The following is a 17540-nucleotide window of genomic DNA, read 5'->3' on the forward strand; positions in this document are numbered from 1 at the left end:
TTTCCAGCGGGACGGGGATGCAGTACTTCATCCCCCCCGTCTGCCGGGCCATCAGGTGGACTTCTCAACACATGCAGGATGCCGGTAGGCCCCAGGTGAGAGCGGACTCCACAGCCCACCTTTGCATTGGTCTGGGGAATCAGCGGTCGCCCCATCTCTTCGCGCCCAGGCTTCCAGGCGAACCTGGCAAGCGGCGCTCAGGAGCGGCTCTGGAGATCGATCAGCAGATCCCTCTCCGCTACAGTCTTTCGAACATCTCGGGACCGCCTTCCGTATGGGCAGGGCATCAAATTGCAGCATTTCCAGGTGACTGTCAGCTGTTTCCCCCTCTTCGCAAGGAGTGGATCTGCCCCCGTTTAAGTGTGCATCTCCCTGGGGGGTCTCCGAAAGTCTGCACCGCCCCGCTCTCGCACTCTCCCGCTGGTCGAGGATGTAGTGCTTCGTCCCCCCGTCTGTCGGGTTACCAGGTGGGCCGCTCACCGTATCCGGGGTCTGGTCTCACTTGTGCAGGAGGTTCCACTCGGGAGCGGATTTCACGGCTCACTGTCGCGTATGCTGGGGGATTAACAGCTGCCATGTTTCTCCTCGCCCCGGCCTCTGTTCGAACGCGGCAGGCAGCGCTCAGGAGTGGTTCTGGAGATCGATCAGCAGATCATCCTCTGCTCCAGTCCCTCGCACAACTCTGGATCGCTTTCCGTGTAGGTAGGGCGTTAAATTGCAGCGTTTCCTGGTCCGGAACAGTAGCGATGCTCGGAAGCCGAAAAGGATTACATTTGTGCGGCCATCTTGCCCAGCCACGCCCAGTGATCGTTGTTTTAAAAACAAAAACCATTACACCAATGACATTTTAAAATAGCACTACTGCATATTTATATAAACACGTAAAATCATTAGCAGAATTTTTACACGGTTGATCTACAAAATACTTCTGTGCAACAATTATTTAAAATTTCATTTAAAATAGAGATTTGGGAAGTTCATGTGTTTGTTACGGCCTATTTATAATACAGCATTTTACTTTTCAAAATTTTTCCGGATTATTCAATAGTATTTTTAAAAAAGTATATTCGATCTCCACAGAGTTTCAGCCAATTTCCTTTAAATACACATTTAAACGTTTCACCCCCTGCATACTAGGGGGATTGTGGCCCCGCGGAGCCAGGTGATTACAGCTTCTCTACACATTTGTATATTGTTTCTATTCAGTAGTGCTTTTATTAGTGACTTCCGTTCTTTTAATAACTTCGGACATACACAAAAAATATGTTGAATAGATTCATATTTGTATCCGCATAGTCTGCAGTCTCGATTTTCACTTTTATCCTTCTATGCTGGGATTAAGTCTTTTGTTTCCTACATACCAAGACGCAGCCTCATAAATTGATGATTTAGGGTAGGTGAGAAATAAGCTGATAAATATTCCTGAGGCTTCCTTTTCCCATATGAGCTGATAACCGTCCAGGCATGCCATCTTTGCAGTAAGGTATTCTCATCTGTTGAGTGAGACAAGAGTTTTATTGTAGTGTTGATTAATTTGTTAAAAGCCTTTCCCCTATGCTAAGATTCCAAATGTCTTGCACAGACACGTCCTCTATCACCTGGTTTAAATAACTACCCCATGATCCGTACATTTTCTTTTCTTTGTGTGTGCCTATTTCTTTCCAGCATAGGTGGGCTATGGTCCCGCTTTCAGGAGCACGCAACCTACAACATAATTTAATGATGGCGCCTTTGCTCCGAAATTCCTGATTTAGTAATGAGGAAATCAGGTGCCTTCAGTACGCCGACGATCTAGAAAGATGGGTATCATAGGTATGTGTACTGGTAGTTGCAGTAACCTCCTCATAAATTTATTTTCTTCCCTAGTAAGCATTCTCTGACTACTGGGCCCCCAGAGTTCTGCGCCAGAAATGGTTTCAGATTATGCCCTGTACTTATAGACTTCCAGGGCGGGTGACACTGCCTTCGACGTACTATTCTGTTGTTTTTTCACAATTGGCATAGAATTTTGGAGCAAGACAACCTTAGATTTTTGGATATGTGGTTTTCATGACAATTTCATATCTCACGTGATACCCAGATAATTGAAATTGGCCACGTATTCCAATTTTAGTTTTTGAACAAAGATGTTTTTCTTGAAGGATTTATGCAGGTTTATGGCCATATATTTAGTTTTTAGTTTTTTTTTCAGGCCCTCTTAATGTGCAGAAGTCACTAAAGCAATCTAAGAGGGGTTGTAGTCCCTTAGGTGTTTGTGATATTTGGATCGTGTCGTCAGTGAAGAGTAATGCTGGTACTGGCACCTCTCCCAACTTAGGAGAATCATACTTACAACCCTGAAGATGTTGCCCAACATCATTTAGATATTGAGAGAAGAGGGTCCGTGCCAATACACATCCCCGTCTTACTCCTCTTTTTATTGAGAATGCTTCCTTGAGTTCACCCCTGGGTACCCATCTAACTTTTGCATTTCAAGCAGTCCAACAGGGAATTTCTAGGGATAAGATCAAAAGCAGACCTCAGCTCTATGAAAGCTTTGTACAAGTGTCCTCCCTTTAAATTAGTGTACTTCCAAGCTATGCAAAATAATCTAAAAACCTGGTCTATTGTGCTAAACCCAGATTAATACTGAGAGAGAATATATTTTCCTCTAACCGATTGTTGAGCTTTGATAGGATCTGTTTTGCATAAACCTTTTGTAGAGTGTCTACTAGACTTTTTGGCCTATAATTGGCAGGATCGAGGCGATTACCCTTTTTAAAAATAGGAATTATTTCAGCCCCTTTCCATGATTCTGGCATTGGTGCCCCTGCGGCCAAAGCATTACTAAGTACATTTACTTTAGAGTGCCCAGACTGTTTTATCGTGCCTTAAAAGTTCACCTAGAATCTTATCAGGGCCTGGGGCTTTCCCTGACTTGACAGCTTCTATTGCTGCCACTATACCATCTAGATTTAAGTAAGGAGTGGTACTTAAACCATGCCAGGCAATTTCCGGGTGATTTGTTCCCTTAATAGGATGATACGTAGCTGCTGAATGTACAGCATCAGAGTATAAGGCAAAAAAATGTCTAGTCCACGTGCCCTGGTCCAAATAATGATCCAGGCTGGAGTTGCCAGTTTTATTTCCTTGTGCACGTATTTTGGAGAAACCAGCATGATCCTTATTTTTAGCTGCTTCAATAAATTTGTTCCAGATGCAATCATCACACTCCTTTTTAGGTCTCATGCCTAGCGGTGCAGTGTGCAGCAGTGCTCACGCAGCGAGACACTTTTCTTTGGGGGTTTTAAAACGGGTCTATGAATCTCACACGCTCGTGCGTGTGCTTTTCCTTTTGGGCCAAGCTATTGGCTTTGCGTGCGTCTTTTTTTCAAAGACAGGAGGCAATTGGCGAAAGGCGGGCGTATTGCTCCGCCCATGTTCTATCAGTGTTTATTACGCGCACCGATGGTCATTTGGTTTCAATTATCGTGCCCAGACACGGGCGCGATAATTGGAACCACAGGGAGGCAAGTAAATGAAGGAAGGAAAGAGAGGTGGGCTGCTCACGCGCACCACTCGTTTTATTATTACTGTGCCGCATATATATTTAAAATCAGCACACACCTGCCCCAGCACTATGCCTCGAATCCCTGACTCCAGCCACCTCAGATGCTGTGATTTTAATCCCTGTGGTCACCTGGTCCCAAAACCGAATCCTCTATCCCGTGACAGCACCTGCCTCAGTACGCTTCTCTCTGGCAGTTGAACCCCTGAGACATCCTGCCCTTGAACTCACGCATTCGCCTGTACCACTGCCACATAATGTGCCCTCCGTGTACTGTACACCATTACAGCATAGCCTGACCCCTGCCATCGCCGGCCCTTATACCCCCCTTACCCGTCTGTCAGCCCTGCAATGTCTACCCCTAAATCCGGTCCTCTCCTGCATCCCTGGGTCTGAAAACCTCTAGTCAAGTCCAGCCAGTTCCCTCCCCGAGCACCGTACTTTTTAATTCCGGCCATTCCGTGCCTCACACAGTCTCCAAATTCTTACCATAATATGTGCAATGGAGTTACTGCTAACACCTCACACTGCACGCCCTGTAATCCATGCCCTCTAATAAAGTTCATCTGTGTCTTTAGATCTCACCAGCCCCACACACACTACTCTCCAAATCCAGCCCCTCTCGTTGCCCCTCCACTGTATCCTTCATTACTACGCCTCCATATTGGCGACCCTCCCACCACGGCCATCTCCTGCCCCCCATACAATACCCAACACTATAATGTGTTGTCGCCCATCCTTAAATAGGAATGCTCCAAACTAGCTCTTCGTCAGTGCCTTCCTTCACTGCCCTATATATTTACTGCATAATACACCACATATATTAAGTTGAATAACCCGCATACCGTTACTGCGCGCCCTTTGTTTACCCCTCCCATCACACCTCCGCTACCCAGTAAGTGAAATCCCAGAGGGGCAGATGTGGGCCCAGCAGGGCCAAGGTTTTTCATGGCGACAAAAAAACAAAAAACAAACTGAGGATGAAGCGTTCTCGCGTTAACCCCTGCGTGCACTCTGTGCTACAAGAGGCTAACTGCCGCCTTCCTCCTACACACTCAAAACAAAGCCCCTCTCAGCCTGCCTAAAAGAGGGAGTAACAACACACACACTGGAAACCCTCTCAGTCATTACCGCAAGGGCTGTAAATAAAGCACCCAGCTGTGCTTAACATCTGCAGCCATCAACCACCAGCCACATGCGACGCATCAGCACAACCCCTCTGCAAACAACAGTTCGAAAGCAGATTTTATAAGTCTGATTATGTTTAAATTGGTTTAGGCACTCTCTTCACCCACACAAAGCAATGTTTCTGCTCTTCCAAGACTGAACATGTAGCTGTTCACAAAGTGACGGTGACCTTTGACTTGTTCTGTGTTTTAAATCTCGGGTTTGTTTTGGGTCGGCGGTGTAAACTTTAAGAGAATCCGTTGCAGTGTGAGCGATGGCTCTGTGCAGCTTCTGACTGACTCCTCTGTGTGTTTGATCTCCACCGGGACGTGAGCGGAGAATTAATGGTCCAGCGACCAACACAAAGAGACGAAATTAGCATGTGAAAAAAATACCCATGTATGTCCCTAAACTCCGGTTCATCCCCACCTAACAAAATAAGGGGGCTTCGGATATTTTCCCAGACCAATTCATTTTCAACACGGATCTTTCGGCACCAAACTCCAAATGAATTCAAGGACAGGTGAAAAGTGTTTGAACACTGGATAATTTTAATTTCCAGCGACATATTTGACTTTTCCTTGCTGGAAGAAAATATTGGGGAGGGGGGTGAAGATGGTCTTTGCATCTACATTCTGCTTAAAAGCAGACATGTTTATAGTTCGGTACCAGTGGGAAAAATGTACCAATTTTACCAGTTAATTTAGAGGTGTGTGCATTGAGAGGTGACAACTAGGTTACCAGGTGAAGTGGGAGTCCATTTGCAATTTTTGAATACCATCGATGTTCATATCGGGTGCTCTTTTTTGTTTGTTTGTTTAACTCTACTGCAAGCTGACGATTACGTGACTCCCATAGTTTGTATTGCACTTTTCACGATCCAATGTATTAATTAACATTAAGAGGAACTTAATTCTTAATATTTCCCCAGAAGATATGGTACCCCAGAGCTGTCTGTGTTGAAAATGACAATATTTTTGACTTATGTTTGTTTATTTGCAGTTGAGTAATTATGTTTACATAGTTCTATTGCCATTGGTATAAAAAAACAAAAGTAAAAAACATTGTAATTTTTAACGCGAACCACTCTAACTTTAACAAATGCGAGACCTATTGCATTGCAAATGTTTGTTTGATTGTACTATTAGTTCCTTGTACTTTGCCCTACTGTTTCTTATTTTCACTATGCTATTAGACTCCAAGATATTGAAGGATATATATTGTGGTTGGATGGCAAGGCAGAGGATGAAGGATAGCTGGGTGGATTCTGGATAAGGCAGCAATGAAGATTTGGTGAGGGAGAAATGGGAGTTGGGCTAAGATACTCAAGCATTGGGGTTAGGTGGAGAGAAGAGATGATTTTAAGTAGAGGGAGGGTATGGTGAAGTGGAAAAGTCCGAGGGTCATATTAGTAGAGTTGGTCAGAAGAAGAGGGCCATGCATAATAATACATATATTAAGTTGAAGGAATAGTGTTTCTAGCCTAGTGCGCCTGTGCATCATACACTAGAAACAAATGGTTCCCCCAGTTCAATTGATGCCTTTTCCCAGATCTGCAACAAAGCATGCACAGATTGGAAAAGAGCTACAATGCTATAACAGTGAGTGTTGGCCCTAGTAATGCACCCTGGGATTTAGTGATAAGAAGCAGCTCTCCCTTCTGAAAAGCTTGGAAACCTCTGTTCTACAGAAGTAAATGAGCTGTCCCCAGTCTTCTCTATGATAATGTACATCACATCAGCTGTCCATTGGAGTGGGTGAGTTAAGTGAGTATATGAAGCAAAAAAAAGCCTTGATAACATTGGTGTTCAGCTGTTGGCTTAATTATACTTTAATCTTTGCTGTAGGTTGGACACATCTTCATAATGTCGGACGATGAAGATGGTCCTCCTTTGGTGAAGAAGTCCCGTATTTTTTACGGAAGTTTGGCAGATAAGGAGCGGGACCGGATCTCCAAAGGAGAGAATTTGCTGTTGGGAAGAGCAGCAGTAAAAGCAGGAATAGAAGCTGGGAATATCAATTTTGCCAGTGGTAAGTTTAAGGAATCCACTTAAAAATGTTAATGTCTCCAATGCTATCTGTTGAAACAGGACACAAGCACATTAACACATTCTTGAAGGGGCACTGAAATCCTTAACAGACAAAGACCAGCTACACCACATCCAGAAAGCTTAAGTCCAGAGCAATGTTATCTGCTAGCGTTTCCTTGGTAAATACAGGAATGGTACATCCCCAGCATAGGTCTTGTTGACTTGGTGAATAAATAACCTGTGAACTCTCTGGCCTTTTTAGGTCGAGCTCGAGACCTATTGTATATACCTTAGTATAAACTTCTCTTGTAGGCTTAAAGCCACGCCCCTGCTTTTCATTTGTTTCACTGTCCTTTAAAAATCCTTGCTTGCTAGTGATCAGTCCTAACTATATCCCTCCTTTTTAGGTCTCGGCCTGACGTCAGCAGCGCATGCGCTGCCCTCGTTATACGAGATTTCCTTAAATCGATACGATTCCAGAAGCCTCATCCCAGCTCTGCCTTCACCTTTCATTCGTGCACGTCATTTGGCATCAAAAATTATGCCTAAAGCAGTGTAATGATTGCACTGAAGGCATGCCGATCATTCCTGGTTGCCACCCTGTCTCCTTTTAGGCACGCCCACTGGGATTGGATAATTTACGGTCGGATTTACACTCTTTCCTTTACGGGCCTAAACGTGGCAGCTGCCCACTAATTGCTGGGCAGCTGTGAAATCACCAAGAGAGGCACGGGCATTTACTGTACCCCCTGTAGAAGAGCTGTGCAACGTTGCAGCTGCCCTCTGCCAGGCGGTGCAGATGTAGAAAAATGACAGTGGCCCAATGAATACTGGCACTCCTAGGGCCTGGTGAGCCCCCTCTGGTACTCTGTCAAGAAAATGCCCCCCAAGCAAATCAGCACGGGCACCACTGTGGGAGCCCCACTCGGGGGACTCCTGGAACCACTTGCCCCTGTTATGTTATGTTATAAATTATTTGTACAGCGTACGTACACCCAGGGGTTTCATGGTGCTACTGTAAACATACTGCAATCAAAGGGAGACTAAGCGTGTGTATTTGTAAACAACTGAGTTTTAAGTAATTTCCTGAACCTGAGTAAGTCTACACAGGAGCGAATCTCCAGAGGAAGAGAGTTCCAAAGTTCGGGAGCAAGTACGCAAACTGTCGTCCACCTTGTTGCTTCCATTTGCAGACAGGAGTATTCAGTAACTGGAGGTGCATTGAGCGCAGAGCGCGAGGGGGAGTGTACCTGTTTAAAAGAGTATTGATGTAGATAGGACTCTTACTGTGCAGTGACTTGAGGACTAGTCATCCCGTCTTAAATTTTGTTCTTTGAGGTATCGGGACCAGTGGAGTTTTTTAAATAATCGTCTGGACGATTGCCATCTAGGCTGACGAAAAATTAGCCTAGCCGCCTGATTCTGGACCATCTGCAGCCTCTTGATAAGAAACAGGGGCAGCACTAAATAGATTGAGTTTGCTTAATCCAGGTGCGATAATACCAGGGCCAATGTCACCTGAACTAGCACCTCATGGGTAAGCATGCGGCTGATTTTCCTTATCTTTCGGAGTTGCAGGAAGCACTTGGATACCACAGAACCTACTTGGTTTTTTAGTGATAAATCATTATCTATAATAACCCCAAGGCTCTTTACCGACGTAGAGGGTACCGGTGAAGGACCAAGGTCCATCGGCCAGTACTGTGGGCCCCAGAAAATTTTGCTTTTACCTGTCAAAAGTAACTCCGTCTTACTAGGGTTAAGCTTTAAATGATTTTGATCCATCCATTGACGGATGAATAGCATGGTGATCTGAAAACCAGCCAGTGACTTAGGTGAATTGTCAATAGTAAAAGTAAGCTGAAGGTCATCGGCGTAATTGAAGGTTGTTACATTCATATCCTTCAATTTACTAATCAAGGGAAGGAGATATAAATTGAATAGATGGTGTGAAATCTATGAGCCTTATGGGACCCCACATGATATGGATAAATTAGGGGCCGTGTAAGGGGCCAGACGTACAGATTGAGTACGATCTTTGAGAAAAGAACAGATCTATTTTAAGGCCAGTCCCTGGATACCAGTCTGTCTGACACGGTCCACCAAAATACTATGGTCGACCTTGTCAAACGCGGCTGATAGATCTAATAGTACCAGGGCCTGGGGTATGTCTTCATCAGCCTTCTTGTGTAAGTCGTCCCCTAACGCTGGAGTCCCGCTATGGGACTCGGGAGGAGAATCCAAACTTTGCCCCCGTTGGAGCAGCTGCCCTCTGACAAGTGGGGCAGGTGCGAGCACCAACAATGTGTCACGAAGCGGGCACCAACCATGTGCGTGCGGGCCCCACGGGGCTCGCTCACTAAATGCAGGCTCCCTCTTAATCCCACTCACCGGAGCTGTCAGGTGTCTCTCTGCCTTTTCCTCGCGCCGGGTCCGGGGACTCCCTGCCGCAGGCTCTGCATGCGGGTACTCTCCTCTTCGCCCGGTCCCTCTTCTGGGACCGGGACTTCAATGGGGGGCCGGCAAGGCTTCGGGCAGTGTCTTGTGGCGGCGGGGTGGGCTTCTGTCCTCCTCCACACCCGCAGTTACACTCTGCAGCAGGCGGGGCTCTCCTGTGGAGCCTCCGAGGCTCCAAGTAATAGGCGGCACGCGGAGGACAAGCAGGCAGTCCGGGGCTCTCTTTCGCTCTCCGGAGCCCCGTGGAGAGACACAGGCTTTCTCCCGTCGGTGCAGGAGCGTGGGGTAGGCTCCTGTCCTCTTCCTGGCTTCCTCTTCTCTTGTGGCCCCGCCCACGTCACCACACAGGTTACCTGGCTTCCTGTTTAAGCCGGGCCGCGGCAGTGATTCTTCGATATGGCGGTCATGAGGGGTGGGCTACCTCTTCTTTGAGCGCAAAGTCCCTGGCGGGATGGGCACCCGCTAGGGATATAAAAAGCAGCACAAGGTCCCTGGCGGAATGGGCACCCACTAGGGTTATTAAAAACGGCAAATATGGGGGCGTAGCTAGCAGCCGAGCAAGATGGCTGCCTAGTAGAGAGGCTCCGAGGGTAGCAAAACTCTTCCCAACTATCCGATACATAATCCGTAATAGTACGGTGCTCCAAAGGCTGGGACCGACGTCCGGGACCGAGCGGCGACGACTGGAGGTACTCAAATACAAAACCGAAGCCGGGAAGTGGTGGATCCAGCGTGCGACTGGCAGCGGCCTATTCCAACTGCAGAGACCGGGGCCTCAAGTAGGTGGCAGCCCGGAAAAGAAGATCGAGTGCGACGGGGAACGGAGTGCAGCGGAGAAGTGACGGCAGGAGGAAGCTGTGAAACAGCGGACGGGAAGCCCCGTAAAGATCCGGAAGTGGACGCAGCTGTGACTACGACAGCGTGAAACTGAGCATCAGAAGGTAAAGAATACGGGGGAAGCTCTACCGCAGATAAACCAAACACAACGGCACTGAGACGCCCGAGAGCCGCCGAACTACCGGGCAGATTAAAGGGCTGAGACCGGGGACAAGTGCAATCAATTACGGGGCGAGGGCTGCTTGCCGGAAACTTCCCCCCCACCCTCCTGCTGAGCCTCACAATTCGTGGCAAGATACAGAGGGCAACTCGTAGCGCAGTGCGTAGGCAGAGACATTTAGCACCCCCTAATCCAGAGGCACGCAGAGAACGGGCCGACACTCGCTGGTGGCGAGGGTGAAATAGAACGCGAGGACGAGGCGGCAGCTAATCACGAGGGGGAAACGACGAGAGGCACAGCGCACAGTGGGGAGGCTTGAAGGACCAACTCCAGTTGCTGGGTAAAGCCCTACACAATCGGCGGGATTGAGCACTGCGGAGTCACTGGGACACAAACGCGCCGACTGCGAGAAGGCTCTATATTGCGGGGGACAGAAGGCAAGTGCGACCCCCCCCCCTCCCGCCCCCACCCCCGCTCGAGAGGAAATAAACCTGTTGACATAACGCTGCAGAAGGAGAACTAGCACAAGGACACTGTTGGAGCGTGCCAGCTGGGTCCGGGACACACAGCCGCACCAGGAGACAAGGGGCTGATACATACTTGGACCAGTAGCAGTTCTAATAGTTTGGAATAGGGAGAGATCAACGCCAACAGCCACCTACACGCCCAGCTAAGACGCAAACGCGGACCAGTGAGCAGTAACTCAGAGGCCTTATACTTGGGAGTGAAAACATCATTACTTCCACAATACTTCCGACCAACACCATGGCGGGCAGAGGCCCGAAACATCAATCCGCGCAGGCAAAGTTGGACAAATTTGCATATGACAAAAACTCACCGCCTCTAACGGAAGGTCGCACCTCCTCAGGCAAAGGAGCAGACAATGAAGGTACGACAAAGAAGTTCACCCTGGAGGACATTATGAAGGCACTGTTGAGTGTCCAAACCACAGTAGGCACGATCTCTACAGATGTCTCCCTATTGCGGGCAGACTTCCACAAAATGGCGGACAGGGTTAAGGAAGTAGAAATAGTCACCAAATCTCTAGTGGCAGATACATCAGACTTGCAAACCACCGTATCCCGCCTAGAGACAGAGAACAAACTACTAATGGAAAAGCTTGATGACCAGGAAGGACGCTCAAGACGAAATAATATACGCATTCTTGGTGTTCCGGAGAATGAAGGTGCACAAGCCATGGACCTATACGTGGAAGACTTAGTCAAAACCAGACTACAACCCAAGGGACTCTCCAGCTTCTTTTCGGTAGAGAGAGCCCATAGGGTGCCCGGCGGCCGTCCCAAACCCGGAGCACCCCCGTGACCAATAATTGCTCGCCTATTCAACTTCAGAGACCGGGACGCAATATTGCAAACAGCGAGAGCCTCCCCACCAATTAAAGTCCAAAACTCCACGATCACCTTCTTCCCGGGCTACACAGCAGCAGTGTCCAGACGTAGACGCAGTTTTCTGGAAGTTAAGAAAGCGTTATGGGAACAGGAATTGCATTACTCCATGCTCTTTCCGGCAAGACTCAGAGTGGTAGCTGAGGACCGGACATGGTTCTTTGTGACACCCGAAGCGGCATACGATTGGCTCGAAGGATGGCGGACAGTGGGCGCGCTAATCGTGGGAGCAGAAATAACCGCCGACGTGGGGAGAGAGACGGTCCTGGAAGTCAAGCAGCAAGAAGTCCCGATCAAGGACACTCGACAGAACCGGTAACGGAGGGGGAAGGCTAGAGACGACAAAGACATCTAAATGAACCCTGGCAAAACATACAGTTACACAGGACTGCGGTTGTGCCGGCTATGGACACTGGACTGAGGCGGGCCCTGGAGGGCAAGAAGGGTTAGTGCGCCCAGCGGACCCTCCACCCCGGACAAGCAAGTACTACGGTTTGGATGGGGAAGAAGCACTCTGCTGAGTTGGGGAGGCGGGCAGTTGAAGGTCCGTTGAGCAGGGAGGCAGGGAGGGTGGATAGGAACCAGGGAGGGGAAGTTGTTATTTTGTTAGGTTTGTTTGTGATTATTGGTGGTATTGAAGGCAGGGCAGCGCAGCATTCAAGTGGTAGTTCCTCACGGGAACTCAAAGGGCACCCATTCAAAACAAGCATGTGTATCTCTGACGACAAGTTTCAAGACTGGATTAATAAGTCCGGAATCCATCTAACTGGCAGACATGGAGGGGAGAACAGGGAGCAAACCCCCCCCCCCCCCCCCGAACAAGCACATCGCACTCATTGCACTAGACTCGCAACCTAATCACTGTGCCAATACTCTACGGATGACCCAAGTAGCCCCCCTAAAAATTGTGTCATGGAATGTTCGAGGAATAGGGGATAAGATTAAAAGGGGTCTGGTACTACAGGCCTTGAAGCGTAATGGCCCGGCACTAGCGCTCATACAAGAAACACACCTCACGGGAGCAGCGTGTAAGGCAATGGACAGATGGGGGTACAAAATAACACATTCAGAATTTTCATCAGGCTCTAGGGGAACAGGGATACTGGTAAGAAAAACATCTCCCTTTATAGTTCTGCAGACTAAGGTAGACGACCAGGGGCGATTTGCAGCAGTACAGGGACAGTGGGAAGGTAGACTCCTGGTCGTAGTATCAGTCTATATACCACCAGCACTCCACTCGGTGGCACTTCTGGCACTAGGTGACTTCCTACTAACCCTCCCAGAGGGAGACCTCATTATGGGGGGAGATTTCAACTCTACAGTAGACAGCACTATAGACAGATTCCCTACGCGCCTGCAATCATCAAACTCCTCCTGATTCAGCGGCTTCCTAGAGGCTATGGGGAAATAGATGTGTGGAGACACACGCACCTTACAACGCGACAATACTCGTTCCAATCCACAGTTCACAACAGTCTGTCCCGCATAGACTACTTCCTAATGCTAGACAATGGACTGCGTAACGTTGAGGAAGTGGAGATAAAGCCCAGGGGCATCTCAGAACACTCCATGATAATACTTACCCTCTCTCACCGGGAAAAGTCTTGCCATCAGATATATCCTATTTACCCAAACTAGCTCACAATTCCAGGCATTAAAAAAGATCTAGTAAAAGCAACAAAGCATTATTTTGAGGAAAATACGGCATCAGTGGAATCGCCGATAATTGTATGGGAGGCATACAAGACGGTCCTTAGGGGTCAAGCAATTGCCTCTGTCACCGGGCATAAACGGACACAGCAGAAAGAACTGACTGAAATGGAATTGGCTCTACAAACGGCAGAGGCAGCACACGCGGCGGACCCATCCCCAGACACGACACACACACTAAGCCTCCGACACCAGCAGTATAGGGACTATTTACAAAGACGGACGGTTGAAAACATCACAGCGAGCAGGCACAAAATTTATGACATAGGGGAGAAAGCTAGTAAAATGCTGGCCTGGTTAGATAAACGAGGGGACGGTGTCAAGGGCATATGACAGCTTCAGACGCGGACGGGACAACACCCGGAGGAAATAGTCCATACGCTGGCGGAATATTTCCGGGAAGTCTACACTCCGGTCTCAGAATTGACAGAGGCAGAGGAGTCTCTGAGGCATATCGTGATGCCGACCCTTGAGTCGGAGACCGCGATGGAATTAGAGACAGACCTTACGCTGGAGGTGCAAATAGCAATCCGCTCGATACAATCAGGGAAAGCGGTAGGACCTAACGGTATCCCCATAGAATGGTACAAACAAATGGCTGAGACAGTCAGTACACCTTTATTAGCAATGTACAACGAGAGTCTAGAAAAGACAGAACTTCCACTAGACCAATGTATAGCGACAATAGTAGCAATCCCTAAACCAGGCAAGCCCCCGACAGAATGCACTTCATACCGCCCAATATCACTGCTCAATGCAGAAGCTAAAATTCTAGCTAAACTATTAGCGACTAGACTGATGGCCCTCCTCCTGCAATTGATACACCCAGATCAATCGGGATTTATGCCCAACAGAAACACAGCATTTAATCTCAGACGCCTGCAAGGAGCACTAGCAATGGCCCCCACTTTGTCAGAGCCAGTGGTGATACTGTCGCTAGACGCGACAATGGCATTTGATATGGTGTCATGGCAATACCTCTTTGTGGTACTAAAGTTTATGGGTTTTGGTCCCAAGTTCAGAGCATGGATAAGACTCCTGTACACTAACCCGTTGGCCCCCGTAACGGCCAATTGCCATATATCGGACAAAATATCATTAGCAAGAGTGACACTCCAGGGTTGCCCTTTGTCACCCATATTGTTTGCGCTGGTGTTGGAACCTCTGGTGATAGTAATTAGGAAGACCCCGCTGCTGAAAGGAATCTGTTGGAAGAAGGTTTGGGAAGATCGCCTTTCGCTTTATGCTGACGACATGTTAGTTTATCTTACAGACCCTGAGCGCAGCGTACCAGCACTGCTTCACATATGTGACACCCACGGGAAGGCATTGGGTTACAAGATTAACTGGTCAAAATCAGTTATTTATGTTCTGCGGGGACCAGAACCGGTACTCCCAGCCAATTGCCCACTAACACTAGCAAAGGACTCCTTTAAGTACCTAGGAATCCATAGCACTAAGGACCCGGCGGACTTCATAACCAAAAATTTGATGCCCCCCTTGGAGCATTTAAAGCGCGATGTAGCACATTGGGCTTCCCTACCTCTAACACTTTTGGGTCGAGCAGCCTTATACAAAATGATGGCCCTGCCTAGGTTTCTTTACATACTTGACAACACACCCTATCCAGTTCCGCCCACTATTTTACACAAGTAGCAGCACAGGTTTCAATTCTTCTTTGGGGACACCGCCCGGCGCGTATAGTGCAGGTGAAATTATACAAAAGTTGGTATGAGGGTGGGATTGCTCTTCCGAATTTACAATTGTACTATTGGACGACACAACTTAAAGTTATTAATCAGTGGGTTCACGCACCTCATGACGACCCAGCATATAGGGCAGATAGAGCGCAAACGGGAACCAATAACATGCTAGCAGTGCTCTACGACAAAAGGCTACTTTTGACACTGAGGGGGCCAACGAAACACACAACCATGCTATGGCACAGAGCGCAGGCAAAACTGGGGTGGAGAGGGATAATAACTAAACTTTCCCCGCTCTGGGATACTAAGGAGCTAGGGCTATTACGACACAGTAAGGGCTTTACGCAATGGGATAATATGGGCATCCCCAGGGTGGAAGACTTATGGGACAAGGGAACAGTGATACCTTTCACCCAGCTACATCAGCAATATGACCTGGGCCCGAATGAACTATACAGATACATACAGATAGAACACGCATTGCTGACATTCATTCCACCAGACACTGAGGTCCCGGAGGCTGCCCCGCTGGAAGATCGTTTACTCACTGATCACATGCAGAAAAGCGCCACATCACTCACCTATAGGATACTGCTAAATAACCTAGCAGACCCCACAGTCACATTGCGAGAAAAATGGGTGGCAGAAGTGGGAGAAATGGACGGTTCAGAATGGCTAGAAGCTCTGGCATCGCCTAAGGAGGTGGGAATCTCTGCCAAACTTCGACTAGTGCAGCTTAAAATTCTGCATCGCATATACTACACTAGAACCACCTTATTTAAACTACAGAGGACGCAACACCCATACTGCCTTCGGGGCTGCGGGGAAGAGGGCACCTTTGTTCACACAATATGGGACTTGTGGGAGATAATGGCCTATTGGCGTCAGGTCCTACGCACCATATTACAAACAATGAAGGTGTCCCTTACACCGGAGCCACGACGATGTCTACTAAATGTGTGGGAACCTAATGACCTCACACGGCACGGACAAACTTGGGTTACATTAGGGCTCATGATAGCTAAAAGGGATATAGCACAGAAATGGGGGGCTACAGAGAACCCAACTTTAGCAACATGGTGCAGAAACATGGATTTTGCTATGATCACGGAGCGCACAGTGTATGGTACTAGAGGAAGCCCACGAAAATGGAATAAAATATAGGCGGCTTGGAACACTTACCGAGGGGACATCTGTGATCCACTGCCAGAGTCTGACTACGATAGCTCGGACGAGGAATGAAAGGTTGGGAGGGGAGAGGAATGGGGATAAGGGTACCACAGGAACTGACCACTGAAGTGAAATGTAACATTACATGTAAAAGTAATTATGTTGAAATATGTGTAACTCCACCATACAAGAAATGAATCTGCAAACTGTCTGTATCGCCACTTGGATACTTGATGTTAATGACAATAAAAATTGTTTAACAAAAAAAAAAAAATATGCGGCGTGGGCACCCGCACCGAAATTGGTCTGATTGCAGGGAATCTCCACTCCGGGGATTCCCCTCTCAAGAAGGCTCGCAGCTTTGTGCTGCTGTTGAATGTAGACGCGCTGCTCCTCAGGGCAAATAAAGCTCCCCAAAGTTCAAGGAAAGTCTCCCAGATTAAAGGGGGCAAAGACTGGGGCCAACTCACAGGGCCCTCCAGCAGGGAGGCAGACCCCAGTGGCGGTACCTCCTGGCGCCCAGCAGCAGCAGGCCCCCCTCAAGTCAGGAACACAGAGAGAGAACTTTTTACATGTGGTCCCAGCCCCTTCTTTCCTTTGCCTAAAACTGTAGGGCAAGGGGAGAACTAGATTCAACTGGTTCTGGAGCACTTTGTTTTGCTCAGCTCCCCTCTCTATTCACAGGACAGGCCAGGGACATCAGACGCACCACAAGAGGTGGAGCCAGCATTGTTGAGGGAAGGCACAGCCCTATTCAGGTCCCAGGTGCAACTCCTCCCTCCCATCTACATGCAGATCTCCCTATTCACCTCCGGGCCGACTCATCCTGGCGCCAAACACACCAGCCATCCCCTGTCACTCACAAGCCAGACAGGCATATCACATCTCACAGCACACAGAAATGCCAACTTCTAAAAGTGGCACTTCTCCACTAGACACAATCAATCTGCGCACACCATTGCGCAGCATTTATTCTCACGAGTTCGCACATACCAAACTCGCCCCTGCACTCCTCTCACACCAGGAATTACCATGGACACACACATCCCCCATGCATTCCTATGGGAGGGCAGGCCAATCTCACCACGCGCACTCAGACTGCGCACGCACTTTACACTGGGACACAGTGCTAAAGTGCGCAGAAGCCAAAAACTACTAGTATCAGGTCACATTTAAAAGCAAAAAGTTTAGGAGTGAACCTGCCAAAAGGGCCAAGTCCAACATTATTCATAGGCTAGACCTATTGCATTTTCAATGCTTGTTTCTTTTGTTTACTCCCATGGAGTAGGGACCAAGTACTGTATATTTACGCTTTAGTTGTTTATCTGTTGTTTGAGGGACAATGTTTTCTTT

At 48.1% G+C, this 17540-nt stretch overlaps 1 protein-coding gene across 1 annotated transcript in view; it reads left to right on the top strand.

The window, feature by feature from the left end:
* Positions 1-17540, top strand: part of PRPF4 (pre-mRNA splicing tri-snRNP complex factor PRPF4) — a 206047-nt gene that overhangs the window by 8000 nt on the left and 180507 nt on the right. The window contains exon 2 of the mRNA XM_086921206.1: positions 6562-6745. Within this exon, the coding sequence (XP_086777332.1) occupies positions 6580-6745 (166 nt within the window). The 5' untranslated portion in view covers positions 6562-6579. The remainder of the gene's footprint in view (positions 1-6561; positions 6746-17540) is intronic.

The sequence above is a fragment of the Lissotriton vulgaris genome, chromosome 5 (genome assembly GCF_964263255.1).
Source record: "Lissotriton vulgaris chromosome 5, aLisVul1.2, whole genome shotgun sequence".
NCBI classification, from domain to species: Eukaryota; Metazoa; Chordata; class Amphibia; order Caudata; family Salamandridae; genus Lissotriton; species Lissotriton vulgaris.